Genomic DNA, 24,454 nt, shown 5'->3' on the forward strand with positions numbered 1-24,454 from the left:
CCTGGAAGAATTGATCAGCTCTTTGTTGCAAGGCTCCCTTCAAGCATTTTAGAAGGGGCAATCAGCCTTTCAGGTGCTTTCTGTGCCAAAGGCTTCCATTTACTGTATCAAATAGAGCAACTACTGGAACCACCAGGCTCCCACATGCTGTTCCAGCAATTACCTTCACGGTGCCCTTGTTCAGTGACTCTCAGCAAATTTGTGGGGCTTTTCAGAAGGTCCAACTAGCCATTAGAGGGATCCAGCCATTTCATCTTCAAATGACACAGAAAGTCGTGTCAGCTTACACTCCGCTCTCCATTCCAGAAGCTCCTGTTACCAGGAGCACGTGGTACCCAAACCCACTGCCACTTACAGAGAAGCCACTGGGTTCATCACCCAAAGACTGAGCCTCCCCACAGCCCTTGGGATTGCCAGCAGGTCCTGGAGAGCTCTATGGGCCCCAGCAAGCACTGGGCAGAGAACACAGAGGATGCAGAGTTTGGGAGGGCTCCAGCAGCTCTCAAAGAGCCTGTGTGATTGGGGACCGGGGGGGGCATTGGTTTTGGCTGTGGTTCAGGAGTTTCTTTGATTTCACAGCCTGATAGAAATGGGAACAAATTGGAGGTCTGTGTCATCTCTGGTGGGAGGGATGTGACTCAGAGGCACGCAGGCTCTTTTGCGGAAGCAGTGGAGGCAATGACACTGGGTACCACCAGCTCCCAATGAGGGGTGCGGATCGTGGTGGGTTAACATGGTCTCCTGCAGTCAGCTGTGGGCTTTGGGTGGATCCAAGGGTGGCCTGAGTCCCTGCACTCCATCAGGCTGCCTGGATACTGGCATCAAAAGGTCAGTCCTGAACTCTGAGGATCTGGATTTGATCCTTCTTGAGCCTGGCTGGTGCTTTTATTAAGGATTTTCTTGTGAGACCATTTCAGCTGTGAGATAATTGTATGATTGTAGTCTGATTTGCTCTTCCATCCTGCTTGTTGTTGCAGCTTTTTTCTTGTTGTTTTTGCTTTTTTTCTTTGAAGAGGCTTGTAGTGAATTACAAAAAGAGGATTTTAATTCAGGAGACCTTGGTGACTTATTATGCCTTATTGCTTCTTAGGCATGGAGTACAGCTTGTTCTTTTTTTTTTTTTTTCTTCCTCCACTTGTTTATCTCCCACATCTCCTCCTCCACCACTACCACTCCGAGGTAAATCTTAAGAACACTCCTCCATTAGAGAACGGCATGGTACTTTTTCAAGTGATTCACTCAAGCAGGAGAGGGCAAACATGCTTTCATCTTTTTTTTTGCTACTATTTGTTGGCATAAAGTGCCAAGTGGCCCAAGTGCATTTCATAGGTGCTGGAAAATACTGCTGGAAAACATTGTTCTTTATGTGGCCGGTCAGGGACAGATTTGTCCTTCACGCAGCAAAATCAGTGAAAGTTCATATGGAGTGGACACGCTTTTGCAGTATTTTGATCACACATCCCAGGAGTAGAGTGATGGCAAACCTTTCTGCTGTCTTGTCCTAAATTTATTTTAGAAAGCTGTGTGGCTCACAGTGGGTGGTTTCAGCTAAGCTCTCTGGCAGTGACAAACTTGTGGCAGGGCCAGTGGCTGTGTAACCACTGATACATCTCCCTTGGGCTGGGATGTCACCAGATTGCTGAGCGGCAGCAAGGTCAGCTCCTGTTTTCTGGATGGGACCTGTCTTTTAGTGCTTGGGAACTGGGCTTTAAGTTCAGATCTCTTTAGTTTAAGTTTTGGAGGTGTTTTGTGTGCACTTTGCAAACACTCTCGGTGCAGACGCTGCTCTTCTGCCTTTGCTGTGGGCACTGAAGCCACAGAGGGAGTAGGGCAAGCAGGAGGCAGGCTGCTGCTCAGAGCTTTCCCCAACAAGCACAGCAGGCTAAGACGCGGGGAAAGGAAGTGACAGGCCCTTAGGTGTGGTCCTGGGGCAGATGTAACTCCCCTGGGCTACAGGAGGGCTCACAGGTGCTGGCGTGAAACACCAGTGACACTTGCCCAAGAGCAAGCATGTTCATCCCTGTGTTGAGTGAAATGCGACGTACAGCAATATTTGTCATTGGCCTGTCTGCATCACCCTGCACTGTAGGTGCTGCAGTCAGAGCTACCCAAGGGACTCCGTCCTGCCACTGGTCATGATGGGAGGGGGCAGGTAAGGGTCAGATCAGCTGCACGCTTGGCTTTCAGTCTGTGCTAGGGGACTTAAGGCTGCAAATGGGCAACTCCTTGAGGAGGCTTCTTATCAGAGAGGGCTGGAAACCACTGATTCCAGAGCAAATCAGCCATGCCCAGGGATTTGCATCCATGGGCTTTTGCTGCTGTTGATATTCAGATCAAGTATCTCAAATTCCAGTCTCAGCCTTGAACTTCTCCTGGGATATCAAACGTACTGAATCTCCTCCCTGAGGACTGACAAAAAGCATGGCACAATTTAAAAAGTAATAGTGAAACAAAGAAGTTCATAGTAAAGCAAGTGAATCCCCTTGTGTGTGAAGTGTGTACTTCAGCTACCTTCAAGTTTGCAGCTTTGCAAACTTGTCACCCGTGCATACTTCACTCACTGGGATCACGTCACTCCTCTCTGCTGTGCTTTAGGGGCTGTTTTGCTGCATTATGGAAAAAACGAGAGCCAGGCTTTCATTTTGTCATGCGTATCCTTGTAACAAAATTGTCAGCTAGACCCTGATTATGGAGTATTTACTGCTGGGGATGAAAAGAGGTAGGTTGAGCACAGCTTGAGATCCCATCCCAAGATGAGTTTTCAGCACCAGCGGTTAGAAAAACCTGCCTCAGGCTTGTTCACTGAGCAAGCTCCCAGCAGAATAAACACCATTCCCACCAATGTCATTATCATGGCGTCACTTCTTCTGACAATAACTGCTCTTTAACTTCTAATTATACCAACCCCTGGCTTACCGCTTTCTGGTTTTGCTGTTGACCTCCTACTAGATGTGGTGGCTGGCAGGGGAGACGTGCTCCTGGGTGCCCTGCCCTGGCTGGGCAGTGCACAGCAGCTTGCTGCGCACAAGGGTGCCGGTGCGAGACTCTGCTTCTGCAGGCATGGCTGTGGGAGCCTGCCCAGCACTGCCAAAGCCACCTGGCAGGAGGTGAGACACCTGTTGCAAGTGGCTGCAGAAAATAATATAATGGTGTTTTCCTCTTTGAACAGATGGCAGGAATTCCCTGCAGCTGCAAAGCAGCGGAAGGAGGGAAGCCCAGCGAGCCCGGCTCATCAGCCCCACCATTTATTTACCTCGGAGCGCTGTCTGCATGGTCTTCCAGTACCAGGCATGGGGCAGCAACGGGGTGATGCTGCGGGTCTGGCGGGAAGCCAGCCAGGAGCGTAAGGCGCTGTGGGTCATCACGGAGGACCAAGGGGAGGAATGGAGAGAAGGCCGCATCATCTTGCCGAGCTATGACATGGAGTACCGGGTAAGATGCTCAGGGAAGGTGTGCTGGGCCAGGCAGGCATTTCCAGCATCTTTATTTCAGTGTTTCAGAGCCAGGGCCCATTCATCATTAGGAAATGTGGCTGTTTTCATTGTATTTCTCAAGTTACTATAGTAACTAAACGACACTGTTTGTTATTCAGAGAGTGCCTGTCTTCTGCACAGACTTGGGCCTTTGTTCAGCCTGTTGCCTTTTATATTCCTCAAATCTCCCACTCTGCAAATATTTTCCCTTCTTTTTTTTTTTTCTTTTCATTTTGTTTTGTGCATTTCCCCGCCTGAACTGATGGTCATCAGATAGTCTGACCAGAGGCAGGCACACAGCTCCGGGGAGCAAACCTGAACCCTGCAGGCAGGAGAGGTGGGAAGCTGGGATGGGGCACAGCCAGCTCTTAAGGATAGGCAGCAAACAGCCCTTCTCCAGCCTCAGCTGCAAGCACTGATGTGGGAGAAGGAAGGGGGAATGTGGATTCGTTTGTGATTCTGCTTCTCGGATACCTTAGACCAGATCAGAGGGCTGGGTGCAACGCGGTGGGATCAAGGCCCAATCCCACTGTCAGGAGATCAGTGGAAGAGACGGATGAGCTGGAGGGAACTGTGCTGCTTGGCGCAGCTGCCTGAGCCCTCTGGCTCGGCCATGCCAGCATCCCGCGGAGAGGCTGCTGCTTGCAGGAGTGCCTTTGGCATGGTTAGCCCTTCCAGACAGTGTGCCGTTTGCCAAGGAGGCAGGGCTGCTGTTGTCACTTGTTAATGAGCATCAGCATGGCATCCAGCACCCTCTGAAGCTGGAGGAAACACTCACTTGCGGGCCCAAGGCAGAGCTTTGACAACCACCCGGGCAGGGAGCCTTGCTCTGGCTGGCTTCGAGCCCCAACTCTGACCCCAGAAGCTGCTGTTCTCAGGCCACTGATCCCTCCAGACTGCTTTCTCCTGCCTGGGTTGATGGCCTACGCTTGGGACCAGTGACTCTGACACTCTGTCCTGTGTGCAGATAGACACTCAGCCCTTCAGGGAGGTCTCCCTTACAGGCAGGCATAGGACTGGGCTGTGCAGCCACCCCCAGGGAAAAGGGGCACCTAAAACAGGGACGGATGGTTTACGAAATATGTAGCCCTAGGAAATTATTTGGACCCACGAGAGCAGGCAGAGTGATAGAAAGCAAAAGACTTGCACCGGAGCTGCGTGACTAGTTTGAGTGTGTGTTTTGGCTTTTTAATAAAATATCAGTAAATGCAATATGCCTACAGATAAGAATGATGGGCACTGGCTGACTATTTTGTGCATTAAACGTGAATATACCGGCATTAGCTAAATAACAGTATCATTATGTAAATAATGCAAGTCTCTCCACTCAGCAGTTCTTAGAGCTAACGAGTCTATTTATTTTTGTAAATATATTTTGCCTGTGATTAAGTAGGAATAAATTGACCCTTCTCCTCTAACATTTCAATATTTCTTATGTAATGTTGATAGGAACAGCACTTTACAGTCAATGTAGCTATGCGTTCTGTGTCCTTCCCTTCCTTTTTCTGATCATAGCCCAGCTAATATCACAGGCCAAATCTGCTGCTGCTGCTGTAAGTCAGTATTACACCACTTGCATCATTTGTGCAAGGGCCAGAGTGTGGCCTGCAATGCTGAACATTGATTCACTGAGTCTTCATCCAATACAAGTGACATTTAATTGAACAAATTGCAAGCCAAGTACTGCCAGGCCAGGTAACAATCTTTCTGCCAACCTCATCCCTGCAGAGCAGCTTTTCCTGGGGAAGGGGTGGCAGAGACAGGGCAAGGAAGCAGGGCTGGTCTCAGGTCATCCGCAAGTGTACAGGGAAAGCCAGGAGTAGATCTCCTGCCCTTTCTCTCAGGAGCAGCAGCCATTCTCTGCCTCCCAGCTTAGTATTGACATTTCTGTCCTGATTTCTCACAGATTGTGTTTGAGGGATTTATACGCAGCGGCCACTCGGGAGAGCTCGCCCTCGATGACATTCGGCTAGGCACCGACATCCCGCTGGAGAACTGCATGGGTACGTGCTGTGTCCAGCCACGGGGTCAGGGATGGTGGTGAGGGCGGCCAGGGCTGGAGAACGTTCACTTGCAGGCTGCTAGTTGGCCACCGCTTCTCCCTCGCTTGAGTTACTGAGAATTTCTGGATCTCAGCTGGGACTTTCCTTGCCCATGAAAGAAATGAGGGAGACTCAGTCTCTGGGGGATGAGGGCTCTGTGTTGGTGTGAGAGGCAGGAAACACGTCTCTGCCGCACACATCTGAAAGAGCAGCTGAGGGTTACCGAGGACTATTCTGTGTGATAAGGACATACACTAAATTTAAAAGGAAAGTGCTGGACAAAAGAAACCAGCTGTCAGTCAGTATTACATGCTTAGAGGGGCCGATGAGTTCAAAAAGAGTCTTCTCTAATAAGAAATAAAATAGCAGAGGGGTTTTACAGCAATGTTAACAAAATAACAAAAGAAATTTTTGTCCTAGAATCCACCGTTCCCCAAACCAGGCCAAAAGCCAGGTGGATTCATTCAATGTGAAAGACAGAGAGGACTTCATAAAAAAAAAAAAAAAAGAGAGAGAGAGAAAAAAGTATGTTTTAGCAGTTTGCTGGTGGAGCTGTTGCCCTGCCCTGTTACTCTAGCTGGCATATCCGTGCACACCCTCTGATGGCTCCGGTCACCATCTAGCTTGGATGTGGATTTAGAGCTGTCCCAGCTGAGGATGGGAGCAGCAGTATTCAATTAGTGGGATCTGTGCTGAGAGCTGCCTACAAGAGCGAGGCCCTGCTCTTCTGCATGACCCGGAGCAGGCATGTTTCACTGTTAAACATCCGCAAAGTGACCATGTCCGGCCCATCCTGAAGTCAGTGCAAAAAGCTAGGTGGGGCAGAACCTCTCTCCCCTGTGAGCTCTGAAAGGTTCGGTTCAGTGAAGCCGCTCTTCTCTCCTCTACAGAGGGAGGGGAGGATCCCGGTGCCTCCTAACCCAAATGGGACGGACACTCCCTTCAAGGGGCTGTATCTCAGGGGTGGAGGCAGGGGACAAATTGTGCCTGGAAAGGGCTGGCCACATCACATGCTGCCCTGTGCAGGCAGGCAGCAGTGCAGATGGTGCCAGCACCAGCATTGATAATAGAACAGAGGACCGGGGCTGCCCCGGAGATGCACTTGAGTGCTGTCGGTCCCTGTTTCTTTGATGCTTTAAACTCTGCTGGTCTCCAATCTGCCAAAGGAGCTAATACTCCCTTGCTGAATTCCCTGTATTTAAGACTTGACAGTAGTGTTTTAATCCCTTGCCTTCTACGGCATTAAAGAGAAGCAAGTCCGATGATTAACACTAATGGCATTTCCTATCTAACTTCTTTTGAGCTCAGCAATTCACCTAGCTCCAGTGTGACTGTGTCTTGGGCCTCATGGATCTAAAGCTTAATATTTCAAAACAAAAGCACTAATAAATTACGAAGTTCCAAGCATTGCCAGCCCTAAAAATAACACCAAACTGGTACACAAAATTATTTGTCCCATTCTAGGAAATTGAATGGGAATCTTAAAACCGATAAGGATAGTTTGTTTCAGATAATTTCTAACAAAGGGCTCCCACTGCAAACTTTAACATAACTGATGGGTCATTTCCGATGTCACCAAAATAATAATGAAATGGTAGAGATACAGAGCTGTTCTGTCCCTGTCAGAGCCATGAGAATAGCTGACTCCAGCACAGGCTACTGTTTTTTCAAATGTAATCCTGGGAAGTAATCTGATTCCTTTTTAGCATGAAAGAACGCTAATAAGTCACAATAATTTTTTCCTTTGACAAATGTGTCATTCGCATTCTGAACTTGAGTGATGATTTCATAGCACTCGGTAAAGCCAAAGTCTGCTTCTGTGACTCAGAGGCATAATGCAGAAGTAATCTAAAAATAATCAGAAGTCTATTACTTCTGCAAGAAAGTAATCAGTAATAAGTACTGATTATTGCTTTTCAGATCCAATAATTTGTAATAGATTACTTCTTCAAAGTATCTTGAAAGAAGAAAAAAAATCACTTGCCTGTGTTTTTTGGCACTGTGAGATGGAGAGGAGTATGGCATCAATGCCCAGAAATAACACAGTTCCTATGTGAATAATGATGCCAGACTTGAGCCAGAAACCAAACTGCTCTTGGAAATTTTAGGAGATTTCAGAGTTTCATGACGGGTGGGCCAGGTGAGGCTTTGTCTTTCTTTGGTTGATTCATGCCAGCCAGCTAAATCCAAATGACCCTCAACCTAGAACATATTTTTCTCTGAAGTCCGTATCTGAGTCAAAGCTTATTGCATCTGGTCAGTCCTCAGCTGAGACAGGGTTTCTCCCCGTCCCAGTGAGACTGCCTAGGACCCCACGCTGTTCCCAGCAGTTGGCTTCTGTGGAGCACAGCCACATGCCTGCTCAGCTTGGTTGCTGCAGATCAGGGGAGACATGAGCTGTGGCCTTGTGTGTAATATTCCCCTCTCTAATATTAGTTTGTTTTTTTTCCTTTGCAGAACCCATCACAGCTTTCCCAGGTGAGAACTACTTTCCAGGTAAAACTGCACTTCTCTCGGTGGTTTCTTTTTGCTGGCATGGGCTTTTACATCAAAGGAAAGCAATGTGCGTGCTTGTACAAACAGCAAACATTCTGAGCAGTGAAATGGCAAGTGTGTGCTAAACCTCCCCCGCCGCAGCAGCAGGAAGCGGCACCCTCTGACTCCTGCTAGGTGGCAGGGAGCGGACAAACAGACAAGTCCCGCTGTCTTGGGGCTGAATAGCATTAGGAAACCTGCTATCACAAGGCACCTGGCCTCCTGAAGAGCAGAAGAGCCCAAAATGGGAAGGCTGAGGAGTAAAGGGTAGTTATCAACTGGCTTAAATGAAAAACTAGTAGCCAATTAAAAGTGCTATGAGGTGGCAATGACTTAGGTCAGCGTGGAGGAAGGTTATTCTCTAGTTTATGTATACTCTGCTGGTATGGATGGTGCTCGAGCTGCTGGCGGAGGAGGGTGGGGTCAGTCTGCTCGGAAGGACTTGGGAGGTAGAATTGAGAGAGCAAACTGCCATGAGGAGCTCTCTAGGTGACAGTCAATAAAAGGAAAACAAGGTGAAATGGTGCATTTAATAGCTTAATACCAACCTGGAGGACAGAAGCCAGCATTTCTCTGATCATACCTACAGAGTAAGAGAAAAGGTGAGGAACTCAGAAAAACTGCCTCGCTCTTAGAGCTGTCAGTGGGGATGCCATTTGTCTTGCTCCGGGGTGGGAAAAGCAATCTTCTTTTGTGGAGAAGATCAGTTTAGTCTGTTTGAGGTTTTTTTCCCTTGTATTTTGATTTTGGATTTTGTTTTCCTGCCTGCCTCTTCAGGAATGTGTCTAGGGGTTGTATTGTGATGCAGAGCAAAGTTGGGGCTCCCCTTAACTTTGAGAGTTGTTTTGCCAGTTCAATCAACGTGCCCTTTGCTTTCACTTGGACACGATGTCCCTACTCTTCCCATCCCCTACTCTGCTGGTGGGCTGTAAGATATGGGTGGCCTCTACCCTAGAAGTAGCTGCGTTTCTGTGCAGGGCAAAGCTCTCTCTGGTAGGTACGTACGTTGGGAACTGTGGCAGTAAAGGAAAAGTAGATGCTGAGAGTGAAGTCACGTGTGTGACTCCATCCCTGGAGTGTGAAACAGGCTGTGGAGTGTTACCAACAGGAGGCACATGCACAGGGCATAACACCGTGTTGTACAGTCATACCCATACAGTAACAACTTGTAATTTGGGTTTGCTTGTTTGTAGGCTGCTTATTTATCTGCTACTCAGGCTTGTGGTGTTACTGAAAAGCTGCTGCAATATTCCTAGCTGACAGTTAAAGCCTCACTACCCTTCCTTATTTACACCATCGCGCTACGTTCTCCTGAGCTTGGTCTGGTACCTATTTTGCAGACACTGTCCTTGTCTTTTGGGGCTTGTAATGTGTGTCATCTTCAGTTTGAACCTCCTTCTGTATCCTCACATTAAGTCTATCCCAAAGTCCTGCTAACTCATCTTGTTTCTTTTCCTCTTCACCCCTCATGCCTCGCTGCCTGTATGTCTCCATTTTCCCATCGTATTCCCAGGGCCTGCTGGCTGGGGAGGGACAGCATTTGCTGTCTGTAGCACAGTGAGGTCCTTGAGAACCACAGGCAGATGCGGTTGCAGGCACACCTCCCCTTCACACAGGAGCTCGCCAGCTCACGCCAGTGGGCTCCTGCCCATCGCTAGCTCCCTGGAGAACATCCTAGCACTGCTTACAACAGGGGAGCAATTGCAGCAAAAGGTTGAAAAGATGTCCCTGGCTGATGGGCAGAGATAGATGGAACAGAGGGACAGAGTGACCAGGGAAAGAGCAAAACGCAGACAGAAAAGGTGAAGAAGTGAAGATGAAGATTGGAGGCTGCAAGATAGTAATTAAAATGAAGGAAAGAGAGAGATGGCCAACAGAAGGAGAGGGGAAAGGGAGGGGAAGGAGTCCATGACTGGGGACAAAAAGGGAGCTGGAGAGGAAAGACTGTGCAGGAAGTATTGAGATGTTCTGTAGCCCCCACTCCTGCAATTATATGATAAGCTGAAAAAGTCAGATGCCATTAAAAATAATAGCAGATCCTTCCTCTCTTGGCTTGGGAGCAAAGCTGAAAATATGCACCTTACAGGCTCCAAGATCATAAGGCAAATAATAAAAGAATTATGTGGGTGGAATATCTTTAAGCTAGTGGGTCGAGATCTTACAGGACCAGTCAAGTGTGCTTAAACTGTGCTGCATTTGAGAGCTGATGCATCTCACCCTTAAAGAAAAGGTATAACAAGTGGCTGGAAGCAAGGAGTTTTATAAATACCAGGCTAAAAATAAGAGGCATATTCCAAATAGTGTGGAGACAAACCGCAGGGACAGTTTGTCTTTGGGACTGGTGGATTCTCCCACACCAAGTATCCTGAAATCAAGACAGGGATATCTTCCTGGAGAAATGACAGGTAGCAGTTAAGGGATTGAGGCTGATACTGGTTTTGTGGCATTCAGATTAGATGAGTGTAATACTCACTTTCATCTGTGCCATCTATGAAAAGTCCAGCGGTGTTGCTTGTCCACAGCACTTAATGTCAGTAATTTCAGAGAGGAATACGAGCTGTGACACGGCAGTGGCAGAGCAAGGCAGGCAGCCTTCTAGGAGGCTCTCTGGAAAGGATTTTCTCCTTTTTTCCCCAGATGACTTTTACTCTTGCTTGTTTGGGGTTTTGATTACTGCTGCACAGCTCTAAAACTGGTTCCTGTAGAGTCTTCGCTGTTGGGAAGAGGAGAGGGCTGTACCTGACTGGGTTGGAGGTGTGAGTGCAGCAGCACACTCACATGGAATTGTCCACACCGTAGGGACTAAATCGGGTTTCCACTGACCGATGTCCCCAGCCATGCATAGACACAGCACCCACAAACTTGACAGCAACAGCAGGAGGCATTTTGGTATTAAGAGAGAGCCCTAGTGAATAAATGAGGAAGGACAAGTGTGTGTGTGTGTGTGTGTGTGTGTGTGGCAGAAGGCAAAAGGGAGTGGAAAAATTATTAAGTTGAGAAGATGGATTTTTTTTTTTCCATTTCCCTGAGCAGAGAACTTTTCCACTGATATAAGAGAAAACTTCCAGAGAGCAGCAGAGCCAGTAAAAACAGAGCAGATAACATCAGCGCTGTGTGCTGAGTGGATGGGCAGCTATATTTAGTGGCTGACAGTGTAAGGAAGAACAATCATTAATGTTGGGAATTGGCTTCATTAGGGCTTAGAGGCAACTGCGTGTGATTCCTTAATGACTTTAGTTGCTAAATGAACTCTCCAGACTTCTGCTCTCTCCCCAGCAGAGCCGCGAGGTGCGGAAACAGGGGCCGAGGAGGGGCTCTGCGCCACCCCACATGCTTGCGTCCCCCACCGTGGCACAGGGACATCTTGAGTGGGTTAGAGCCAAGCAGAGGTTGTCCTGAACTCGCAGCCGCCTCAAGATCCCCCAGGCATCCTTCCCACGAGTGGGATCATCTGGGGCGCCTCACTCTGCCTCCTTCCATTCCCAGGCAGGCAGAGGGCAGGCTGGGCACCATGGCACGTGCTCCTCTGTGGCCAGACCCACCCTGTGTACTCCCAGTCCTGCACCAGGCAATGCACAACTCTTGGGAGGCCATGGAAACCTTCCTCCTCCCCGTTTTTCAGAGAGGAGCACTGCTCACCCGCATCCCTGATGCCTGCCCTCCCTCTCCCCACCCCAATTTCCACAAACAGGGCTGGTGCATATCAGTGGCGTGAGAGGCTGTTCGCCTGTAAATCTCCCGCTGGAGCAAGGTGCTACGTAAGCAGAGGCTGTCAGCCAGTGTAAACACAAGTGGCTTCTGCACGGCGAGCAACCCCGCAGCATTCCTTGGAGTCAGCCCTGCACACCAGTGCTGTCAGGCACAGGCGAGGTGTTGCCGATCCATCGGGGATGGCACTGGGATGCATACAGATCTGGGGCGGCTTGGCCAGCTGGAACTGCAGCGGGAGATGGGGGCAGGCTACCAATGAGGTGCAGAGATGTGCTGCTTTTGTTCCCCCATGCCGGGGCAGCCGGTGGAGGTACAGAAGGAGGTCAGAGGGCTGCCTCCTCCCTGCCTTTCCACTCCCAACACACAGCCCAGCCTGGACCCTCCTTCCCCAGGCAGGAGGGACAGGGCCACCCCCATTCCTGGCAACGAGGGTCAGCTGGGGTGAGACGAGGCAAGGCCAGCATATCTGGCAGGTAGGCTTCTCCTGAGATACCCGAATTTCTTGTCTACAATGACAAATATGTGGGTGGTTCCCAGCCTCCTGCTCTGTAAAAGCAGAATTTGTCTTGCCTGTGTGGGGTTTTTTTGTTGTAGCTATGCATCTGGGTGCAGTTCTTTCTTATTTTACTCCCTGTGCCCAGGTTTTCAGGGATGAGGAGCCATCATTTTGCTTTATCTCCTGTGCTACCAGCAGGAGAAAAGTCATCGCCATCCCAAATTTTCCAGCTGGTGGCTCTGCTGACAGGAAAGTGTTTGGAGGGGAGGGCTGAGGCTGTGCTGTGAGATGCCCTTGCTGCTAGCAAAGCCAGGTGCAGCCTGCACTGTTTTGGTTTTTTTCCCCTTGGCATCCTCCAAGCCTGTTCAGGAAACCAAGCTGGAGTTTGGTTAGCACAGAGCTCAACAATATGCTGACACCAAACTGGAGGAGCCCCCAAAATTCTGCTTGCTGGCACTCGATTTGGGGCAAGAGGAGAGGGCGAGGTCAATGCATCCAGTGGCAGAGCAAACCCTTCAGAGAGCTTCCCCGGGGACTTCGTCCCCTGTGAAGGAGCCAGTAAATAAGGTGATGCAACGTGCATCTCTCCCGAGTTAGTTACAGCTCGCCCCCGCAAGCAGAGCTGGGGAGTGGGAGCAGGAGGAATAGTGCAGAGACACTCTCGGGCCATGGATGTCAGCGCAGACACCAGCGTTCCTCTCCTTGGTGCCTGCCAGAGGCACATGTGCGTGCATGCTTCTGCGGGCTGGCAGGAAGGCCCTGCGCCTGTCTGATCACCAGATGTCTGATCACCAGATGTGTGCCGCGAGCTGTCCCGGCATGACCTGGGAAGCAGGAGCAGCGCCTGGCAGCCCTGCCATGCAACACGCTGCAGCTGCAAGGGTAGGAAGGGGTAAGCATGGCTGGGCTGAGCGTGGGCGCTGCCTGCCCTTGAATTCAAGGGAGGCAGATGTTTTTCCAGCCCTCCCTAGGTGTGTTTGCTTTATCAGCATGAATTCCTAGTCCTGGTGGCTTGCTTAAGCTGCAGAAAGCATGACTTATGTGAGTGTTGGGTTGAATTTCACAGCCTGTGCCATGTAAATAAGTGTGACCATCCTTACTGGCTTTAAAAAAAAACTAAGGAAACCTGTAAGTGTGTGAGTGGGGTACCTGGTGAGACCAGATCTGTGTGCAGAGCACTTTCAGAGAGATCTTCTTCTCTGTCTTTTCCACAAGAATAGCAAATGTCTCTCCCTGTAATTTCTTTCCCAGTCTTCTGCGGTAACTTCCTTGGCCATCTGAGATTACACTTTTCCTCCAATTAGGAATGTGATGTGTTTTGTCACTGCTTGACAACATCTGCCATGTGGAGACAAAACCAGGCGGCTAATCTGGAGAAGGCCAAAAAAAAGAGAGGAAAAAAACATTTGTTGGTGCCAGAAATAACAGTAATAATAGCATGCATATGGAATTTGTATTGTGATCCAGGCAGCCTAATTAATTAAAAGGGAAGAAAAAGGCGCTTGAATATGCAGGCTCAGCAAACACCAGGTTGTGCTCCCCCCCAGGAGCACGCCCTGTACGCGGAGGCGGCCCTGGGACCTCGTGTTACTCCGTGCTGTACTCTTGAAAGCATGTGTTTTTCTTTTTGTGCGTCTGCATGCCTCCCACCTAGCAACCCTGTTCTGTGTCTCCTCCCCAGGGGCAACCCTCCTGCCAGGGACCGAGCCCACAGTGGACACGGTGTCAGTGCAGCCCATCCCAGCCTACTGGTATTACGTTATTGCCGCCGGAGGTGCTGTTGTGGTGCTGGTCTCCGTCGCGCTGGCCCTTGTGCTCCACTATCACCGGTTCCGCTATGCGGCCAAGAAGAGCGATCACTCCATCACCTACAAAACCTCCCACTATGCCAACGGGGCCCCCGTGGCCGTGGAGCCCACCCTAACCATAAAACTAGAGCAAGACCCCAGCTCGCGCTGCTGAGAGCCGAACAGGAACGAGAGAGCAAACAAAACACAAAACAGACAGACAGACAGAAATTAAGACTTCAAATACGTTGCCTCAGTTTTGCACTTTTTTCCTTACCTAGCATACGTGTGAACTCTTAGACATCTCCGTCCCTTCTCCGTCCCCCCAGCCCTCCCCAAATCTTTTACAAACTCTAAACTAATGCTGCATCTTGGATCACCAGAAGAGACACACCGCCCCTTCACTTCAAAAGTGAACGCTCCCTTTCGATTACTTTTCGAGGACTCTTGGGGTGTTGGGTGGGGTTTTTTCTGTTTTGTTGTGTTTTTTGTTTGGGGAGTATTTTTTTGTTGGTAGGCTTGTTTGGTTTGGGGTTTTTTTCTCCTCGCGGTAGGCAACCTGCAAAGAAACTTGATGGCGAGCCTGGAAGCTTGTGTGTGCAGCTCGTGCACGTGCGTGCTAAATCTGTGTTTGCGAGTGTGCATGGGAGTGCGTGCGTCTGACTGACTGAATGTATATTTAGAATCAGCCCCTTTTTAATTTGCTTGTTGTTGCTTCTACTTGCACAGGGAATGTTTTTTTGTTTTGTTTTGGTTTTGTTTTTAATTTTCTCCCCTTCCCGCCTCCCCTCTGGAAGGTCTGGGACACGTTTGTGGTAAATACCCTGATTTGTTTACTTGGGGAAGAAGCAATGCTTTTTTGTTGCCTTATCTAGCTTTGGCTGGGTTTCTTGTTTGATAGCGTTAATGTCTCGGGTGCAAAATGAGAAGAAGAGGCCAGGCTGGACAGTAGGAATGTCCACCTCAGATGCCTAGAAGAATCCAGAGAGGTTCATAGACGTCCAAAAAGTAAGATCTCTCCATCTTATTCTTTCTGCAGCCAACATGATAACACAGCCATTGTTTGGAAGGGAGGGGGGAACCCTCCTCTTCCCCCACCCGCAAGTGAATCTATTTAAAGTTGCCTTATATAAGTGAAGCTTATAATGAATGTTTTGTTTATATCTGTTAAAGCCAGCCTTAGGGTAACACAGGTCTAAGGTGGATGCTAAATACTGTAGTTTCTTGAGAACTGAAGGTTTATTTATTTTGTAAGTATCCTCATTCTGGGTGCTGATGGTTTTGCTTTTACACGGGGAAGGAGGAGAGGGCTCCTCCTTGTCTTTCTGCTATAAATGTTCAAGGGACAAGTATAATTCCCCTTTCTGGGTTTTGGGTTTGTTTTTTTTTCTCTGCCCAATTCATAGCTGCTGAATCATAAAAATTGCCAGTTGACTTTCTAGAATGTCAATTAGTTTTGCATTTGCTAATGTTCTGCTTCTTAAAGCGTCAGTAACATCTAGCAAGCAAAGCCTAGCAGGCGTGCCTGGGAGGCCCAGCTATTGCTGCTGCTTTAACTGGGGAGGTGAGATGGAGCCTCCAACATGCCTCCCACTGCTGAATGGCCCAGCATATTGTAGTGGAAATGCCTTACATAAATTACTGAATGATGACATGCAAAAGTGGTTTGAATCATTAATCTGTTTGCAGGCAAAAAAAGTAACCTTCAGTGAGCAAGGTTTTCCATCTTGTTTGTGTTCATTTGTGATGAGTGATCAGTTTCCCTGTCCCCTCCTAAACTTGCTAGTGCTCCCCACCCCTCCTTTGTCCGTGAATATTGCATAAAATGAATCGAGGCAAGCAGCTCTGTTAATTTCCCTGCAGTCTTGAGATTCCTATTGGTCTGAGGAAAAAGTGGAAAAAAAGGGTGCTGTGAGTACGTGGCATTGGCCCCCGTTGCAGCAGAACCCTCTTCTCAGGGGATCTCTGTCGATGGGGGTGTCACACTCCCCTCCTTCCCTGCCTTTATTCATGCAGCCTGTTTAAGCCCCTCATGCCCTTTATTCAGCAGATTTCAGCAGGACCCCCATAGCTGCAGCAGCAAATGTCTAAAAGGTGCAGGGAGAGCAGAAAAACGCTGGGTAATTTGGCATCATGAGCATGTTAGGGGTGGTGGCTGCTTGGGGCAGCATCCCCCTGGGCCCAGACTCCCAGGAGCTTTGCAGCACCCTCTGCGAGGGCGGCAGGGGTGTGCCTGTCCCAGCAGAGCTGAGAGGGACCCAGGGCAGCTCCTGTCACCTTGCAGACGATGCTGCCCAGAGGTCCCCGGAGAGGGGCTGCGAGGGCCTGGGTGCTTTCTCATTAGCAGGGCCTCCTCGTTAGGCAGCACTAGTGTTGCAGCGCGTATGGTTTGTGATGTGAAATCCCACCCTCCCCCCGTCAGCCAGCTGCAAATTAAAACAGATGTCAAACATTGGCATGTGCTTGCTGCATTTTCAGGTCAGCCCAAGCCATGTCAGCAGGTGATACTGTCGTCTTTCCAAAGTCAGCCCCATCTCCCTAGGTCAGATGATCCCCTCGCTTTGACCAGGTTCACCCCCCATGGACTTTAGCAAGTGCACATCGGTGTGTCAGAGAGGAGAATGTGGCACCCTGTCTTTCAAACCAAAATCACCAAAGACAAAACAGAAGGTCACTTCAAGATTTTTATTCCCAGTTTTCCCATGCTCCTCGAGCCCTGATATCCCCAGCATTGCCCAGTTGCCTGTGTGTGAAAAATATCTTGTGGAAATTTGAAACTCTTTGAAGATGTATTGTGTGGAATGTAATAAAATGATGATATTTTTATACAAATATCTGGGGTTTTTCTTCCTCCTTCTTTCTTTGCTAGCGAGAACGCTGTTGGTTGAACCAAAGTGGTGGTTCAGAACTCCGTGTTTCCCTTCAGAACATCAGGGCTATATCCTTTAGGAAAGTGAAGCTCCCGTTCCTGCTGCGTGCAGATGGGTGGCTAACCCCCAGCTCCCGGCAGCCCAGCTGGTGTGTGCACCCTTCCTCGCTGCACTCGGGATCGGGCCATTAATAGCAGCTTTTAGATCCATTACAGTTGTACTAGTCCTTAGTGGGAGTTTGGGGCGGCTGGACTGACACTTAGGATTGATTGGGGATTTCGTTAACGTTGCTTAAGTGCTAAATTGCTCAATGTGATTATGCAGAATTTCTCGGGCCAGAGCCCCTGGAGACAGGACATCCAACTTCCCGGGGCCCCGGAGGCCAGCTCGGCTGCCAGCTCAGCTGAGCCACGCGCTCCGTCCCAAGGCACAATGAAACCCGGGTAAGCCATTACCAAAGTTAATAATGAAAATGGCAATGCATTCCTCTTGTAAGGTCCTCGCTGGGCCTCTGCATGTTGGACTGCACAGGAGAGCTGTGCGGGAGCGGCCTGGGTGTTGTGGCACCGAGGGTTTGGAGAGATGTGCGTCCCCTGCCTTCCCTCCACCCGAGTCCTCCCAGGTTGTTACAGGTACCTCTTCTGCAGCATTTGTCCTCCCCATCTTCTTCAGTTGCACTTTTCGCCTCTTTAGAGGAGTCAGCAGCGTCACATTTCATGTGGAATTATTTTGCTGCCAGTCTGGGAAGTTTTTCTTCCCCCCTTGCATTTATTTTCCTTCTGTCATACTCTTTACCCTGTCATACAGCGCAGCTTTGCAATGAAACTTCCTGGCTTTACTAGGAATTAAGGCTATCCACAAAAAAATAATTCAGATGTGATCCCTTGCTTTGGCTGTTCAAACACAAGCAAAGCTGAGGACCCATGCCACCTTTTTTTTTTTTTTCTCTAACTGTACAGCAAAGCCCATACACTTGTAATTTGCATTTTGTACACTTCAGTGACTGTCCAAGCAGAATTCAAAACAAATACTCACATGCGAAAAACAGGGAGGGAGAAATGGCTGATGGCTTCCCAACAAGGAAGAAAAAAAATTCTGTTAAGTAAACAGACGAAAAGGGAGGAATCGTTAATTATCCTGTATGTGCGCTGCAGCCAGATTGACTGGAGAGTTGGGTGCTGCTCAGGCTGCAGCACATCGCAGGGAAGAAAGCAGCTAAAATTAGCACACTTTGTTTAAGAAAATAAATGCAACTTAGTGTGATTTTGATGCAACCTCCTCTGCAGGTAACTTCAGACATTTAACAGTCTAATTAAAAACAAAAGGGGTAAACTTCTTGGGGCAGTAGTAGGGGCTCCATACTTCAGGGAGTGGCATTAGGGGTGGGAGGCTGAACTCTCCTGCACGCAACAGGGAGAGTATGGAGGTGGCTTCACCGGTTGTATGTGGGATGATGGTGTTGGTCTTTTTCTTTCTGCAGTTGCTGCCATGTTGTAGGCAAAGTGCCCACGGCACTCTCTGTAAGCAATGGGGTAAAGCCGGTGGCAGACGGGGGTGTGAAAGAGGGAGCGATGGCCTGGCAGAGCAAAGGGCGCCATAGAAAGGGCTGTGCTGTGCCTTGCCCGGGCAGTGTCAGCGTGCCCGAGATGCATGATTGCTCAGGAGCAGGCTGCAAAGCGCAGTGCTCGTTCAGCCAGCCCAAGACTGGACACTGAGCCGGGTCAGCCTCCTGCCGGGGCAAGTGTCTGCAAGATGACACTTCGCGCAGGGAGCCCAGGGCTGTGTTCCCCTGGACTGTAAGGGTGAGGTTTGTTTTTTTTTTCCTGCGCTGGGACAGGTTGCAATGCCACTGCTGGGAATTCCAGGGAAGGAGGTAGAAAGTGGTTTGTGCACGGGGGCTGTGTTGTGATTTTTGCCCCTCTAGAAACTCTGTGAAAACCTGCTGACTGTTGGGGCCGGTCCCAGCTTACCCTGTATCAGGGCGGCAGAGCCTGGCAGGCGGCAGCAGGCGAGGGCCCCGAGGCGAGCTTGGACAGCCTCTTGGCCTTCCGCCACAGCTCCTCCATCAGTGGTTTTGGCGGCTCTTAGCAGCGATTGCAGGCGTGACTGCCAGTTTGAGGAATAGTGTCGTTAGCCATTGCCACTGTAAAAACAAACAGCAACAACGGGGAGGGCGATAAACATATCAGGATGCCGCAGAGCTGCTGGCTTCTCCCCCAGCTCCGAGCCCTTGCATGGAGGCGGTGGGCTGGCAGCACTGCCCTCGCACTGAGGAGCTGCTTGGGTTGGAACCGGTGAGCTCCGGCACAGAGCACCCAACACAATACCTGGACAGTCCAGTGCTAGGAGAGAAAGAAGAGAACCACGCTGCATAATGCCACTGTAACGCCGTATGCGTGCATGCAGCCACCACAGTTTCCCTGGCCTTGTGCCGGTGCCGACGAGAAGTGCAAAAAGCAGGATGCACCGGGGAGGTGCCAGGGAAAGGGTCAGGCTGCAACGGGGGACGTGGCTGCTGCGGGGAGATTTTGGCAGGGTCCCTGGTTTGGGCAGCCGCCTTGGCCATCTGCCGTGCGTGCGGCAAGGGCAGGGTGTCACGCGTCGGATGGCAGTGCCAGGGCTGGAAATAGCTGCCTGCTTGCATTCGCCTCCACACCAAGTGCCCAGCCTGGCTTCATGTCTCTGAGTGCTTTCAGTGGGAGCCTTCACCTCCCTGGCCATGCTTCCCCATCTTCTCTGCATATGGGAAGCCCAAGGAACACAAGAGGCTGCTTGGTGCCACCCCGGTTGAGGATGGTGCCACAGCAGCCCCAAGGCAATCTGAGGATAAGGTCTGGGGTTCCCGCGCTGTGGAGGGTGGCCGGGCCAGGGGAGAGGCTGCTTGTTTGCTTTCTCTAATGCTCAGCTATAGCCAAAGCACTGTTTTAATTTGAAATTTGGCAGAAATTTAGCCCTTTTGTAAACTAAAATCATTCTGTGTTTCTGGAGGAGTGAGGAAGAGAGAAATGAGGGAGATTTTCGGCTGGAAATAGAGCAATGGGGGAATCAGAGGGAGTGTTTCTGCCTGATGCCTGTGCTGCTGCTTTGAGAAGCGGTGTGCTTCCCCATTCACCGAGGGTGGGAGATGTCCCCACCCCCAGTCCTGGGACTCTCAGCCGGAGGAGCTGCGCTGCGCCGCTGCTGCCGCCGCCAAACAGAACCGTGTCAAGGCGAGGCCACAGCAGCTGCTCTGCTATGTCAAAACAAAATGATGTGTGTTGGAGTCACGCTATTGCTGCAGAGAAAAAAGAGCTGGGAATGAGCAAAGGGAGGAAAGCGAGGATCAGAGCAGAGCTGGAGCTCTGCCTCTCTCTGCCAAGGCTGGGGAGCAGTAATTTCTGACCCCATTTTTCTGGGCTTAGCTGGATTTAATGTTTCAGGTCCTCGTGGGTGCTGTTTGGCAGCAGAGCAGCTGTGCACCTCCGACGCTCCCCTTGCCGGGCAGGATAACACAACCCGAAGTGACTGTTGTGGCAGCAGGAGAGAGGGATGAGCACGTAGGAGGGCACTTGGTGGTTTTGGGGAAGTACACGGTTGTTTCCCCACTGTGGAAAGGACCAGAGGGCAGTCAGCTACCCCTCTTTTGTACCAGGAGGCACAGCCACCTATGTCACTGGGGAGGGAAAGACAGTAGGTAGCTGAGCCCACAAGCCACCATCACCTGGTGCATCACCTTCAGCCCCAGAGCCTGTGGATCCCTGTGGGAAGTGGGGAGCAGCAGCACAGGGATGGTGGGAGTGCATCCCAGGCACTCTCCAGGTCAGGCTCCCCTGCACCAGAGAGGCTGCAGGCAGAGAACAAAAAGGAATGGCAATGGCTGCAAGTTTGATATATTGTGATACATCATTTGCTGAGAGGCTCATTTTGTTCAGCTAGGAAAAGCCCAAGAGGTGTCAGGGCCACCGTCTGCAAATGCCTGTGTGTAGAGACATGCATGGTGATAGACAGAGCTCTGCCCTGGGATGGAGGGACCTGGCAGGAAACAGCACTTGGAGCTCAGGCTTAAACCAGACAGTCAGTCTAGAAAGAAACAGCAATTTGTTTCCTGATGGTGGTCAGTTGCCTTGGAGAAATATGTCTAGGCTTCAGCAACTGGGACTGGGTGTCCTTTTCAAAGCAATAGCTCTTGGCTTGGTGCAAAGGTCCGTGGCTGAGGTGGTGGGTCACTGCTGGTAAGCCCGTGCAGGCAGGCTGGCACTGGGCGTGTGTGGTGGTGGGAAGTAGCTCCCAGTCCATATGATGACCTCAGCTTTGCAGCGGTGAGCTGCCCTGGGCAGGTTTGGAGAGCTTTCCTGCAAGAGGCACATGTATGTCTGTGGTGGGGCACCGGAGAACCTCGTCTGCTCTTGTGCCTCCTGGTGAGGCATAGCGAGCACGTCACCTCCCTTCCAGTAACCCCCTCCCTGCCCCAATCCTTCCTGCCCCTGCTGCTATTTTAAAACAGATGTACATTAAGGGTCTTTAATATCTGCAAATAGTAATTCTCTCCTGCTCTCCCTCCATCTGAGTTCATACGAACGCAGTACTTAAGTTGCTCCTTGTCTTTGATTAGAATCTCATCTTTCTTCTTTCAGGTTCCATAAATTAGCCTTTTAGCTGGCAGTGCTCTCAGATCCAACAGATAACAGCCTTTTCTCAGCATCTGGCCGTTTCCAACAGCATCACTAACATCATCTTTCGGGCACGACGGGCTAGGTGCTCGCAGCCATCATTCAGCACACACACTTTTAAAAGGGCCTTTCACTCAGGAGAAAGCGCTCCTCCTGTTTAAATACAGTTCCCCCTAACTTTCTTGTCTACCCTTCTCCATTATATTTTAAATACAAAGTAAATTGCACCTGAAAGCTGCCCTTTAAGGAAACAGCTCTCCACAGCACAGGACCATGCATGTTCCTCCCATTCTGCCCAGCAGCTTGCAGACTGTTTTCCAAGGAGCTCACTTTCCATGGCATGCTCCGCTTGTGACAGTGCTGCTCGGATCTGTCACAAAGGAGCCTAATTGATGACAAATAGCAGGCTAGTTTCTGCGACGGGAAATCATCTCCACTAGGAACTGAACTGAGACCACCACTTCAGTTCCCACAGCCAGAGCTGATTTTGTTAATGATTCGAGAAACCTCAGCATGGAAAAAGAAAAGTCGTCGAGCTGTGTTTTTCCAAAGCCAGCATAGAGCCCTGTGTGACAGCATACAATCTGATGGCAACAAAATGGCATGCAGGGCCTACCACGGGCCTGAGGAGGAAGGAAAATGGGCGAGGAGGAAGGTATCAGTTAAGCAGGACTTGGAGTCATGTTAGCATGGGGAATTGAGAAAATTGCTAGAAGAGTAAATAGATTTTGGGCTGGGCATTTTGTATACATGTTCTCTTTTTTCCGGTTTTCCCAGCACTGCTTCCTTTCAGGCTGGAAGAACTGGTGTTCTTTTGAAAGTGTTGATTAACCAATACTTTTTTTTTCTCTGACTCTTCCCTCATGGCTACCCTGGGAAATAAAAAAAGCATTAGATTGCTGGCTTGTTCTCACACAAAATTTAGAGGAGCTACAATATGGAAAGGCAAGAGATTTCCAATGGCCTTTCCCCACACATGGGCTCCTTGGGCAGACCGCGGTCCAATTTCCACCTTTGCTCGTGGTAGAGTAACCTACGGTTTCTGTAGGGTTGTGTGGGCAACATGGACGGCAAATTTCACTGCTTGTCTTCTAATGGAGGACTAGCAAAGCAGATATCTCTGCGTGTGAACTGTTTTGCAAGTTATTTTTCCACATGTTTGGTTCTAAATGTTTGCAAGAGGCCCTCAGGCAGTTCTCCCAAGATGTTGCCATCTGGGCCTGTCAGTTCTGGAAGTGTTGAGAAATCATGTGAACTCGCTGCTAAAGTGAGGATTTACAGAAGATGGTGTGCACCTATGTTTCTTCAACATTGTCAGGAGGGGCAAGTGTTGGGTTTTGTGCATTCCTCTTGCCATGTTCGCTTGAGAATTCAAAGAAATCCCTTAATCCTTTGAGTGTGGAGGGCGAAAGACAATTCTGCCCAAAGAATGGGTATTTGGGAAGGTACCATGAGTACCGACTGGCATGGAGGATCACTGCAGTCAGGTGTAAGGTGGTGTTGAAGCAGCTTGGCGTTCAGCAAAGCCCCCTGCTCTGGAAGTGAAGCTTGAAATGTCGCTGGCGGGTGTTGCCTGATGCCATTGCTTGTGATACCAAAAAAATGGATTTGACAATTCAGGAGGACTTTTCAAGTCCGAGATCTCTGTGCAAATACACACAAATATTATTTTATAAGGTTTTGAATAATTTCTTTGTGCGTGGCTTTTTAGGCACAAGTTACATTCTTTGGTTTTGGTTGTTTGTAAGTAACGTCTTCAAACTCTTTTTGCTGTTTTTGTGTAAGATGTGAAGTAGCCTTGATTTTCAACTATTTCAATGGTGTGACTTCTACTGCTTTCTAGTAGTCCCTGATTTTCTGCATTCCTGATCATTTTGAGGTGCCTTCTCAGTTAAGCACCCCAAGTTACAGTCAGCTTTGAAAAATCTAAGCAGATTGAAATGAAAGGGCATTTTATTTTGGGAAACTGAAAAAGAACCATGGTAACTATACGTAGAGATAATGGTAGAAAGGCTGCAGAGGAAAATAACTTACTTCTGCTCAGATTACAGCATGCGTGTTTGGTTACTAGTGCTTGGTCTGTACTGACCAATAAAAAGAAATGTCACCACTTAAAGGCATTTGGATCAGAGAAATGTTAACATAAATGCCTAGAGGTGGACATCCATTTGCTGCTCTCCTCATTTCAACCAGCTTTTGCATTAAAACATATAATAATGATATATGACTTCCTCATATTACTATGAATTTATCTGAAACCCAAAGAGAAACTGGGTCATTGAAACTCTGTGTCCAGTAAGATGTATGGGAAAAGATGAAAAGTAGAGTCTGCTAAATGGATCTAGCATTAGTGGCAAGTAATGACAGGCACTAAGACCTATTCAAAGTTGTAAGGATAATACCCACGAGCATATTAATAGTGAATTATGGCCATTATGCAGGCACCAATGACAATATTTTAGTGCTATTCAAGATATCTGATTTCTTTGCCTTTCACTCGCTCTCTTTTCTTCTTAAAAGCTGGTCATTTGGTGGTCATGAAATGTGATATAGTGGGCAAATCCTGTTCTCTTGAGTGTGCAAGGGACGCCTTTGACTTTGGCCAAAGAAAGAAAAGAAAGAGTTCTTCCTACTTCATAAGGAAGAGCCTTTTAGTAGTTCAACTATTGCATTCTTCTGGGTGGTCTCACAATCCAGTGACCAGTGGCAATAATGCCCCCGACAGACCTCTTTAAACAAACAGTGCTTCCCATTTTGTTGTTCTAGTGAACTTCCCGAGAATGGAGGATGACTTTCCGATCTCTGAGCAAGACTTTGAAGACAGCGATGATCCAGGTTGGTGCCTAAATGCCAGATGGGCAATTTATCTGAGCGAGCTTGTGTTTCAGTGT

At 49.2% G+C, this 24,454-nt stretch overlaps 1 protein-coding gene across 4 annotated transcripts in view; it reads left to right on the forward strand.

Moving 5' to 3' along the window:
* The window catches only part of NRP2 (neuropilin 2), a 90,547-nt gene that overhangs the window by 62,026 nt on the left and 4,067 nt on the right, over positions 1 to 24,454 (forward strand). For 2 of the 4 annotated variants that reach the window (XM_086750954.1, XM_086750955.1), the window contains exons 13-16: positions 3,170 to 3,432; positions 5,380 to 5,476; positions 7,973 to 7,993; positions 24,330 to 24,398. In XM_086750954.1, the coding sequence (XP_086607080.1) occupies positions 3,170 to 3,432; positions 5,380 to 5,476; positions 7,973 to 7,993; positions 24,330 to 24,398 (450 nt within the window). Of the gene's footprint in view, positions 1 to 3,169; positions 3,433 to 5,379; positions 5,477 to 7,972; positions 8,012 to 13,938; positions 16,877 to 24,329; positions 24,399 to 24,454 lie in introns of those variants that run through there. The other 2 variants (XM_086750956.1, XM_086750957.1) reach the window with 2 other exon arrangements.

Source organism: Chlamydotis macqueenii, chromosome 6 (genome assembly GCF_036417535.1).
Source record: "Chlamydotis macqueenii isolate bChlMac1 chromosome 6, bChlMac1.mat, whole genome shotgun sequence".
Taxonomy (NCBI): Eukaryota; Metazoa; Chordata; class Aves; order Otidiformes; family Otididae; genus Chlamydotis; species Chlamydotis macqueenii.